The sequence below is a fragment of the Papilio machaon genome, chromosome 18 (assembly GCF_912999745.1).
Source record: "Papilio machaon chromosome 18, ilPapMach1.1, whole genome shotgun sequence".
In the NCBI taxonomy this organism is placed as follows: Eukaryota; Metazoa; Arthropoda; class Insecta; order Lepidoptera; family Papilionidae; genus Papilio; species Papilio machaon.
The window spans coordinates 2,323,861-2,335,949 of record NC_060003.1 but is presented as its reverse complement, the minus strand read 5'-3'; the positions used below and the strand labels follow the sequence as shown (position 1 = coordinate 2,335,949).

General features: G+C 32.6%; 1 protein-coding gene across 1 annotated transcript in view; it reads left to right on the top strand.

Annotated features, from left to right (window-relative positions):
* Positions 1-1,543: 1,543 nt before the first annotated feature.
* The window catches only part of LOC106715394, a 44,016-nt gene continuing 33,470 nt past the window's right edge, over positions 1,544-12,089 (top strand). Inside the window, exon 1 of the mRNA XM_045682308.1 lies at positions 1,544-1,685. Coding sequence (XP_045538264.1) covers positions 1,567-1,685 — 119 coding nt within the window. The 5' untranslated portion in view covers positions 1,544-1,566. The remainder of the gene's footprint in view (positions 1,686-12,089) is intronic.

Here is a 12,089-nt window from a genome sequence, read left to right as displayed (position 1 = left end):
ATTACACAGTTTAGATTTATTCACAAGAAAGTGTTTTTCGGGGATAACTTTAATCGGGGATTATGTTTTCCTGCAATTTTAGGTAGTTTGACTAATTTCGAAAATTTTAACAATTTTTCTGTATCATTTTGACTTCCAAAGTGTTTTCTTTCTTTTTCAAAGTGTTAAAAGATTATTATTAGTGAGTCGGCCATATTGAAATTTTCTATCAATGTGTTTAACTATCCAGTAAATAATAACATTGTTCAAAGTATGTTTTGATGGTCTAGTGGCCTACTTTTAGGTCTGTGTGACGACTTAACGTTTTATTCGTTACTACAAGAAAATTTTATAATAATTTTATCTGTGACTATAATGGCAAAAAAGATTTTGTTTGTTTGTTTACTACGAAATTAAAAAAAAATACATTTTGCATCCTCAGTATTTAGAATGCCACATTATTCAGAAATAACGTAGGCTAAATTATGCACTATTAGTAATTCAATAAGGAAATGCCGGGTACGGACAGAAAAATTTACATAACCTTGTTATATCTTAGTAGTACTTAGGTACATTGTAAATGTACCTATAACGATTGACCTTAGGTTTTATCACGCGATATCTCACCTCTACGGCGGTAAAGAGGGGTGGGTAAAGGCGCCCTCCCCAAGACAAAAAGGGTGAATCGTTATCGTTAACCGCGAGTCAACGTGTAAATTATCGACGTTAACCTTGGTATAAGGAATTTTACTGCCTACTACAACCTTAACTCTTGCAATGATCTCAAATATCAACAGAATAAAAAAGAAATGCGAAGTTAATTTTGAGGTTATGTGTCAGTTATGTTCATAATATTGCTAGTAATCGTTGTAAGGCGCATGAAGAGTTTTGTAATATCAGTTTTATTGATTTAACATTACCCATTTCTTTTCAGAAAAGATTTTTAAGCTGTATTAATCTTTGTTTTACACAATACTAAAGGTCATAAAAATGTAACAGAGTAAATATTTCTGCAATGACATAACAGGAATATTCTGATGCAATAAAATTCTGTGGTTTTAGTGAGCATTATGGTTGCATTCAGGAATTTATCTATTGTTATTTACAGCTAGACTTTTAATACAACTTTGATTGCCCACGTTTCTTTTTTAAATAAAACAAATAACAAAAGGCTATTGTTATTAGGTTATTCTTTTTTCTATTTCGTATTTCACTATTCATCATTCTTTTTAAATCCAAAAATACTTGCGATGGTTGTTGTATTTATTGTTTGTACTAATATAATAGTAAGAGCTTCTTCAAAAAATCTGGCAATTGGAGTTTACGGTTTTTTTCTTTTAAGCTGACGGCAAGCAGTTATTATTTATGTGTGATTTATCTGGGTTTGTCATATTATTGTATAACGTTACAAGTTGCAATTTCCAGCGATATAAAAAAATGACGTCTGCATAGTTTGACTATTTGTGTTGTCTTTATGAAATTGCTAATTGTTTATATTTTTCTTTTCAGATTTTACTTTCGTAAAATTGAATATTATCGATGGATCGAGAGATGTGATCTCGAGGTTTTGTGCTGAGTGAGGTTACAATGGGTCCGTGGGATGACAAGGACGGGCAGGACAACATGGCGTCAGCGCCACCCGCCTCCTGTATCAGCGCGGAACATGGCTGTGTCATGTTTGACTGCCTCTCTCATCTGTGGGAATGGTAAGTTTTTTTTTTAAATAATAGACGGTGGCAAACGAGTAAACAGCCACTTCTAAAGTAGCGAAGTGGCCTCTGTTAGATAAGAAGTTAGAAGGTTGCAGATGTGTATGATGTTCTTTTTTTTTTTTTACTACCGCTAATTAATTTACGTAATCGTAGAAAGCTTTCTTTATATTTAAACCCTATGCGAGCTTTGGTTAAATAACACTACATCGTTTAAAAAATAATTCGAATGAATCTATTAATGTACAAAATCGCTAGTAGGTACAATTTGCGCATTAAGTTTTTATTTTCTTTTTTTGTGCTACTGACCTAGTTATTGTACGATATTTAAGCAGAAAACTTATAATTCATGCACATTTTCACAGCGCTACAAAGGAAATTTTTAATTAAATTCCTTTTATGAACCAGATTTAAACATTTTTAAAATTAAACCATGTAATAACGTAACATTATGTGCTTGAAAACTAAAGGCAGGAAATAATAAATTAAATTAATTTATTAAAATGTTGCCTAGGGTAATTAGATTTCTAGACACATATGATGTCTTTTAATTTTTTCAGTGTTTCCTATATATACCAAATTTAATGGGCAGAAAAGTTAAAGGCTCTTCGTAGCTGGCACCACCACCAGCCAGCTTTTGTAAGCTGTCAAAGTTCATAATAGTTCACGAAATATATAAAACCTACATAAACACAGATAATGCCATAAAAGAAAAATATACATGACAGCTACCCTTTTTTGTCAGGTTATAAAACGTGGTATTTTGAGTCTATTTGATTTTTGCGCTGACGGTAGTGGTTTGTAACTGTGATGCAGATCGAATTAATAATAGAGATGAAATTAACTATCAGTAACATCAACAGACATATTCAAATCGGAACCAAGAAAAAGCTCTCATTTCCAAGCAAATCACCTATCCATTTATAGAAATTGGTTGTCAGCATTGTCGATCATAGACAACTATCATGAATAAAAGGCAGTTTTCCTCCCCATTAATTTATCATTTCAATCGGAAATAGTTTAATGATAAAAGCAGATGACCTACTTTTTAGGAGCGATCGCGAAATCTTTCGGAAATTACGCGACGATCCGCTGCGATTGCTGTTTTATGAAGACTGAGATCATAAAACGAACATTGACTGTGTCAATGTACTGCTTACTAAAGTTTTTTGATGGTCAGTAATTTTTATATGACTAACCGTGGGTTTCTGGCACCAAAATATCTGTATAAAACATATTGTTGTCTCTGTCATTAACTTTGACAAAACAGAGATAACAATATGTTTTAAACGCAATATTTTGGTCTCAGAAACCCACGGCTAGTCTATAAAAAGCGTTTTGTATAAAAGACACGCTTGATGTTAACATTTGAAACTATTGAAAACCTGATATCTACGTGAATTGCAGATGTGCGGAAATGCGCGTGGTTACCGAAATCGGCCAAATACTTTGGGTGTTAATACGGAATTTACCTACAATTTTTTGCCCGTGAATTGTACAACCACGATTATCGGGATAGTGAATAAGGGGATTTCCCTGTATGGAAAGAATTTGGTCAAGGAATATAGATACTCCAAAAAGTAAACGAATCATTTAACAAATAGTGTCTGAGTAATGCCACTTTTTGCTAGTCGACGAAATAACGGCCGACTGAGTTATCACGCCTGTGACGTCATAATATTAAAAGTATTAAAACATAACGATGCTTCACGTCATATACAAAAGGTATAGTGCAGTACAAAGGTTCCGTCTGGCTTACAACTCGGCTTGCTTTCCCGGCTTTGTCCGCGCGGCGTTTGTTGCCGCCGACACAGCCCGCAAGCCGGTAAACTCGGCAAAGGCATTGTTCATGAATATTAAATGCTTCACTGTAGAGATTTAATAATACACACTAAAGTTGACTAGTGATTTTACTACATGTGAGTGTGATTAAGTTTACGTTATGTTTACACTTTAACAAGATTAAAATTTAGTAGGCACCAGATGAACTTTGTGTTGTAGACTCATCGAAGCAAGTTTTTGTAACTTTAACAGTCAGGATATCTTTTTTCTTATATTTTATCTGGCCACTTTGTTTGTCAGAAGCAAAACATGAGTGAAGCAGTAATGTATATTTTGAAATCAAGCAAAATAAAAGTAAAATTGTACACACCGGACATACCTGGTCCCAGGTCCAAGTACCAGTTATGCTTTGTGTGAAGCATACAATGTCGGGTTTTGTTGTCATGTTTTACATCCCGAGCCATACGCAATGTATTCTTCTCGGCGAGCTTTCTTTAAATGAAGTACTATGAAATACCCAGCGTAATTAAATGTCTAGACGCATTGTTGCAAACCAAACTACATTTCGTCTCTATTTCGTTACCCATTTATTTTTGTTGGCAAGCATCTTTACGAGATGTTGAGTTATACAACTTTACGGATAATCCAAACCCCGGTTACTTACATTTTTTTTAATATATTAATTATATTTTATAAGACAACGATATGATACGGTATTAAACTAATTTTATGTGGAAATCACAGATATAAATTATTCTAGATTTTTTATATTATAAATATTTTAAACTAGTATAGTATTTTATTTGGTGTTTAACGAGTAAGGCAAACCGGGTTAAAATGACCAATCATTATTTTGCTACCAAGTTTTTAAAGTAGTGAACGATTTTTTTCTGCTGCAGTATTCAGATCAAATGCATCGTCGAACATTTTAATATTATGATTATGTTTTTTATTTTACAATCCAGTATATTTTCACTTTCGAACTACTTGCAACCAGCTGCTTTTATATTTAACGTTGAAAAACGTGTAATACAAGTTTATGAGAACATTAATGTCTTTTTATACGTCTGCGGACACTTTCCATGGGCACTGTTGGACTTTCTCGCAGTAGCGACATGTTACACGCCCTTAGGGCCATTTCGTAATTTTAATTGGAAGATGAAAGTATTTTAAAACGATTTTTAATTTATAAATGTCAGCCAGTACTTAGCGTACTTTCCTTGGATTACTAATATGGTTAATTATGCAATTAATAAGCCGACTTTATTGACTACTAGCTTGTTAGTTTAATTCTACATCTATACCAAATTTCATCGGGATCCATTAAGCCGCTCTAGTGCTTCCTTCTGATATACATCCATCCATCTAATCATTCGTATTTATAATATTAATATTATAAAACTGCAGGAGCAAATTTTTGTAGATGATGATCTTTCTCCGTTGAGTTCCTTCTTGCCTTAGAATCCATCTCAATATTTTGTTTAGTTATGTCTTTTTAGATAATTTTTTATGTTATTAATAATCCTAACAAATAAATAATTGGTTTCATTTTTCATTCCACTAAGATATGAAAACTTTCTTTTCGATTTACATGTTTATAATTTTACATTGTATAGAAAGTTATATAAGTCGCTGCTAAAATGTAACAAATATTTTTTTAAAGCATTGAAGCGTCAATCGAAAAGAAGGCTGCGACAGTCGTTAATCTAATCTTGGATCAAAAGTTTTTCACGTGGAAAGCAATTTCGGTTTCACGTCAATCTTGAGTGAAAGTGTCACATAGCGGTGTTCGATGTGGCAATGCCTTTGAAATAGATCATTATCTATTTAATATTAAATGTATTGCACAGAACTCGTACCTTCACGGTTTTCTACACAACTTAGGAACAGAACTGGATATTTTTATTTTTAGATTTTAGACTTTTTCTAGACTAAAATCTTGTCCTGAAAACATCTTTGATTGTTTTAATAAACAACTGTGTAAATTACATTCAGTAATATTGAAAATTGTTTATTCTTGTATCGTGTTAGTATATCGGTGTAAGTAGTGCACGGTGACAGTTGGAGTGGGCTCAAAACTGCGTGGAATTTAGGTGACATTGCTGACGGCACGCAAATTATACACCGAGCTTCTATTGGGGTTTGTTTGCTTGCTTCTTTTAAAGTCAACGCACACTAAAGATTACAAGGGTAGATATTATAAAGAAATGTGTTATCATTTTTTATCTTTTTAAGCACGATATGTTTTTCGCGAGTATACTTCCTTGCTTTGTCACCTCCTTTTCAAAATCTTCCAAGCTTTTTATTTGTATTTTTTACTATTTGTCCTAGGTAAACTACGATGATGATGTGGTTAATTTTGACTATCAGATAATCATAAATATAACGTTTGGTACTAATGATGTTAGCTTAGAAAAAACAAAGTCAGGTTACAGGCTTTTCTATACTTCGATGCATTTATCGGTTGCAATGGAATGCTAGTCACTAAGTAATATCTAGAAATATGTGTAGAAACACGAGATACTGTTAGTTAGCTGTGGGCACGTTTACGGACGTCAATAGAGTAGCTAATAATAAACGTAAGCCTGGAAGTTTTCAACTAAAACGGTATAGATCACGTTTATTGTAGAGTTACGGAACCTAGAGAGTTTAAAACAACAGATGTTTTATTTTCGATATGTTTTAATAACGAATAAAAGCCCACCGTTGGACTTAGGCCCTTCGTACACAAGGCCACGATAATCTCTGAAACCCGTCGATTTTTATTGCTAAACGCCTTGCCAAATAAAATGCGACGCAAAGATACGATATTAGTTTTGAAGATTTAGCCTTGTGTACGTAGGGCCTTAGCAAACTACATTAATGAGTTAAAACAGTTGCAACTAATGTCTCTCTTTGGAAAAGGGATGTAGCTAAGAAAAGACGAGGCTTAGAATGTCATGGAGAACGTTCATGACAATTCGTAGCTAGAGTTTGTGCCTGCAATAATAGTCGATTAGTATCAACTATGTTATGTTAAATAAGCTCCAAAAAAATGTAATAAAGTTACTATTTAGGTGTGAACAAGTCTCTTAAGTGTTAATAGACCAATGAGTCAACCTTTATATAAATGGATTAAAAAATGTATAGGAGACATCCGTGAAAAAACAAATTTTGAGGCGTGAGTCATCTTTACCGAAGCGAAGTCATTATGAGATGAATAGAAGACATTATGAGGCACAGCATACGACTCTCGACTTATGTCATGTTCCTATTTTTGTTACGTAAGAAAACAAGTAAATAGAAACGCGTTGTATTTCAAAACAAATTTTGAAATTATGGCTACTTTATACTATTGACTGTTTTATTGAAAATCTTCTAGATTGATATAAATTTCCCATAAGTATTTCTCAGACCTCTCGAAAAACATTTGTTTAATATTTGATACGTTATTACCAAGTTTTTTAAAAACACAGTATAGTAAATTATTAGAGTAAGAGCTTATTTACTGTGCTAAAAACTAAAATCTTATATTGACCACGAATCGAGATCCGCAAGTTATGAGTAATGCTTGCTGATGACACATTCTCACATGTCAGTTACCCAAGCTGTCGGTTGAAGGTTCGATTCTAGTGATGCGACATGCGACAGCTATTCGAGCCGCGTACGGTCATTACTATTCGATGCCGAAAGAGGTCACTCGACGAATCGATTTCGAGAATTCGAATGGCATCCAGCGAAAATGCTCGCGTCTTCTGTGTCAATCCCTTCACTTGAGACCTATTGAGTGGCACTAATGTACTGAACTCGCCTGAATCTAATTCCTATTTAGTAAGTTGTTCTATTTATCTTGTCTAGAGTATTGAAGATGTTCACTATATATATAAGCTAGGAAAAATTACAATCTTTTCAAATATATATAAAATATTCTCGTGCATTTAACAAAAGGTCACTACGGTCACTGAGTTTATCGGTCTAAAATATGAATTAATCACTTAACAGAATTAAAACTTTTAGCTTTTTGACGTGTAAATGTTAGATGCAGAACAGGTTATTGCAACATTTTGACACTATTAATAGATAGCAGTTTTAAATTAATATCTGAAATTAATTTCAGACATTAGTTTTATATAAATAAAACCTTTATCATTGGTTACCTACGAATTTTCATTGTGAAATCTAAGAATATTAAATTACTGTCAACTTTCCATTGCCGTCTAACGAATAATATGCTACTCATTTGTTTTCTACTTTTTATTTCGATTTTAAAAAGTATTAAAATTGAATACATTAAATAAATTATTTAATAATAATTATTCCTATATCACACTAAAATAATTGTCAAACAAAATTAAAACTTAGGAAAATTATTTGTAACGCTTTTAAAAATATTTTTTCTAAATTTCTCGCCTTGAACAATAGCACAAAAGTAAGATAAAAGATATAAAAGATTCATTTACAACTCGCAACGCGTAAAAATCGACTGCAATACAATAAAGCTTTGAGCACAGAACAATGAAAGCGTATGAATACTAAACAAACATTTATTATAAAGAATAAGTTTCCATTACTTAAAAGAAATATTCAAAATTTTTAATGAAACACATTAAAACGACATAAAATCTCCCACTATTTTGTATATGTATCAATCAATACATAGTATAAAACAAAGTCGCTTTCGCTGTATGTCCGTATGTATGCTTAGATCTTTAAAACTACGCAACGGATTTTGACGCGGTTTTTTTTAATAGATAGAGTGATTCTTAAGGAAGGTTTGTATATATAATAAATGCATAATATAGTAGAGAAATACTGATAAATTTAAAGTTTTCTAATGTGATGTCGTAAATAAGCACGTTTTTTTGCGCTTATATTGCAAACGCTGGCTGAACCCTACGAGATAGACCAAAATAATGTACTACAGTATTGTTCACCTTAAAAAGTTCAACAAAAAAGTCCGCGATGGTATATGTCTATCTCTTAGGGATAACCCAGCATAACCATTTTTATTCTTTTACGAAGTGATTTTAAACAATACAGCATTAATCCTTATCCATTTAAGTACCTTAAATAAATTGTGCATTTATTCTGTAGTAGGTATATTTTGCATTGCACCCGTGCGAAGCCGGGGCGGGTCGCTAGTATACTATATAAATATGTATGTACTTTAGTAGTAGTAGGTACTACTATTAGTAGTAACAGCAACCTCTATGAGAGATGTGTTGTAACGATTCTTGTCAGGATCCTAGGTGTGTCACTTCCCTTGGACTTCTGCTTAGAGTAAGTCAATAACCCAACTGTAATCGTTATTTTGTTAAACCGGAAATGATGACGGCAACTAACATATAACCGAAAAATTCTTATGTCGATTTGATTACTTATATATACTTATATTGATTATTAAATATCTATATATATTACGAAATGTAGGACATAATTCAGAGTTGCTATAATTAGATATATCAATTTGTTAGTCTGTGTGTTTCTTCTTTTATATTTATATGAATATAGAACCATTAGGATTTGTATAACGTCAACGTTTTCCGTCCACGAGTGCTCGTTAACAATGGAAACCCGCAACAGGTGGTACGGTACGCAAGTGTGTCGATATCTAGTAGATTTTAACTTGTTTTGGGAAACAAAGCGACGTCTGTCCGCATTGAGGCGTGCGCTAACTAACTAATTGGTAAAAGTGAAGCATTTCTTTGTACACGGCCAATAAGAAAGGCAAATAAAATTACAACCGACCGGTGTACTTTCTGAATCATTTTACAAATCGAACGATCGATTTCTTCAATGAATAATCGTTACACCGATACATAAGAAATACTTTTTTTTTAGTTAAAATATACTTACGTAAGTAGAAAGCTTATACATTCGATTGGAATTAAAAAGTTTCTCAGGTCCGCATTTTGACTCAAAAACGGCCCATGTTTATAACCGTTACAAAATCCAGTATTCAAATTAAAATTAAACGACTTCTATCAGTTTTATTATTATGTAGACGTGTAGACAGTCCGCCGAAACCTCCGTCTTTTTCACTCTATAGGAATCCAAATTACCTTATCGGCATGCAACTGTGTACAGGTAAAACCAGTATTATGTTATAAAAATATAGATGTTCTAGTCTTCGAATATTTATATCACGCTAGACGACAATTTTATTTTAGTAGCCTTATAGAGGTAAACTTGTAAACTCGCGATGACGTTTTGGGTATCTCTGTCGCGCAAACGCAGTTTGGCTATGTCCATCACTTTCTAACCTCCCACTCGACGAACGCGCTGAATGCTAGAGGTTCGGGTAGGTACTATGCTATGTTACTACCAGTCGCCGTCGAACTGTCGGTTGCGTTATTTCACACATAATCGTATTACCGATTATTTACGGTTATGAAACAAAACGATAGATTATTTAAATTTTTTGAATTACAACTGACATAAAAAGACACCAAAAGTAGATAACAAAATCGTGTATTTCTGTGAATGTTGTTCGAAAAAAGTTTTAATTGTTTTTAATTATATAGCAATATATGTTTTGTGTTGTGTGAAGTGTTTTGTGATTCAATGAAGTAGGTACATCGTGTCGAAGTTTAAATGAATCGAAATATATTCATTTTACGAGTGGATTTGATGCGACGAATGAATAAGGTACGAGAAACCGGATATTGTACTAGACAGTTGTTTGACTAGTTCAGACGCTAATAATTATTGTGGTCATTGCATAAAGAGAAGCCTTTTGTAGAAGGTTTTACCTTACACTGATTAAACCGTTAAAGCTTTTATAAACGTTTTACTCCCATGCTTCTGGATCTGGTCACGCAACATGTAAATATTTGTGCTTGTACGGCAAACAAGGGTTACGGATGCACCTTAGTACCTGGCCCAGGTGCCATATCAACAGGTGAAGGCGGGTATTTTTAGGTTATTTTAGAAAAAAGTACGTTGGCATTGTAGCTAAGCTTTATTTTGAAATTGCAGACGTATCAAGCAAAAATCCAAATTTAAAAAAAACTTTAGATATTTGACCAATATTAATAGACAAAAAAACAATAGCTGTAATATAGTCAAGGAAGTATGGGATCCTATCTATTATTTAAATACAAATGATTACTTGGTGAAAACATATAACGAGACATGTTATTTTAGGATAAATATGATTTATTAACTTGTTTGCGTTATTTATCGTAAGCGAAATTTTGGAATTTAATTGTAAACAATCGGCGTTACTTCATTATGAGTTTTATTTGCAACGTTAAGAATACATTATTTATGAAGTAAAATCAGAAATGCTCATGGCTTGTGTCATGAACATTGGATTTATTTTAAACTCGGATACCTATAAGCTTTTCTGCGGTCTCTTTGGCAGGTAGTCGGTCGAACCTTTGTCTTTTTTTTTTACTTTTAAAGATCTTCGATTTAGATTCAGTATTGTTTCGAAAATAGAGCTTTATATTTTTTGTTTACTGTACATCATCTTTTAACTGTAAACACAATATCAAAAATTCTTAGACATGTTTTATATTTCAAAAGTAAAGCAAGTAAAATTAAGTAGGATATTAAGTAATTACAATTCCATTATTTACATTTGATATTTTGAATAAGAATTTTCGTTATAGTACGTTATTAAATGATTTATGAAAACAAGTAATTTCCCGGTTTTCCATAGATTATTTTCTCTGTTAAAGTATTTTAAAAATAATAAAAATATAATGGTTAATTTCTTGGTATGTGTATTTTCTCGAGGACAGGGTTAGTGCCCGCGCGGGCGGTCACTCAAGAACGATCAGCTTTACAAAAAACAAGGAAGATTATAAATTTTTTAAACAGTCTTGTTCGACTGCATTCTTCCATTTATATGCTCACGTCATGCATGCATTTCGGAGTTTTGAATTAAGACATGAAGTCATAATGAAATGTGGTTTATTACAAAAAGACAAGATATTACGTTAGGAATAAATAATGAGAGACTGTAAGAGCCGGTATTATTTACATTTATCCCTGATGGATTAGATCAGATTACACTTACCAATAAGCAAAGGATTGCCTAACCGTTTGCAACGCTTGTTATTTAGCCTCGTATAATATTTAATAATTTTCTGCGAATATGGGTATAGTACTTTACTGTAAATAAAACATCTGATAGAAAAAGTAAGTTTAATATTTTCATAATAAAGTTTTGATACAACAACCCGCATATTGGAAAAGTTTATGCACAAAGAAATCGTCGCAAAACTCTTAACAATGTGCTATTACTTTGAAAGATTACCAGATTACTATAACCAGTTAGAATTACTAAAAAAACTTTGAAGTCAAGGTTCTTTCATAATATAATAGCCTGCAATGCTTTTGTTTTTCCATTTAAAGTTTTTTTAAGGGAAAATTCGACTTATTTATGAATAAGTAGCGTAATAAACACAACTTTAATATTATTTATTAAGCTAGCGCTTACAATCTTTCGTCCTACAACATAGTACTATAGATTAAAACGCTCCAGTGTCATTCCGTGGACGTTAAGCCGCTACATAAAACAGATTGTGTAGCGTGAAAGGAGCTTTGGAATGCGACGGATGTCCCTGTGCCTTTAACTGCGCCTTCCAACAAACTGCTTCCCATAATGTATACGTATGGTAGATGAACAAA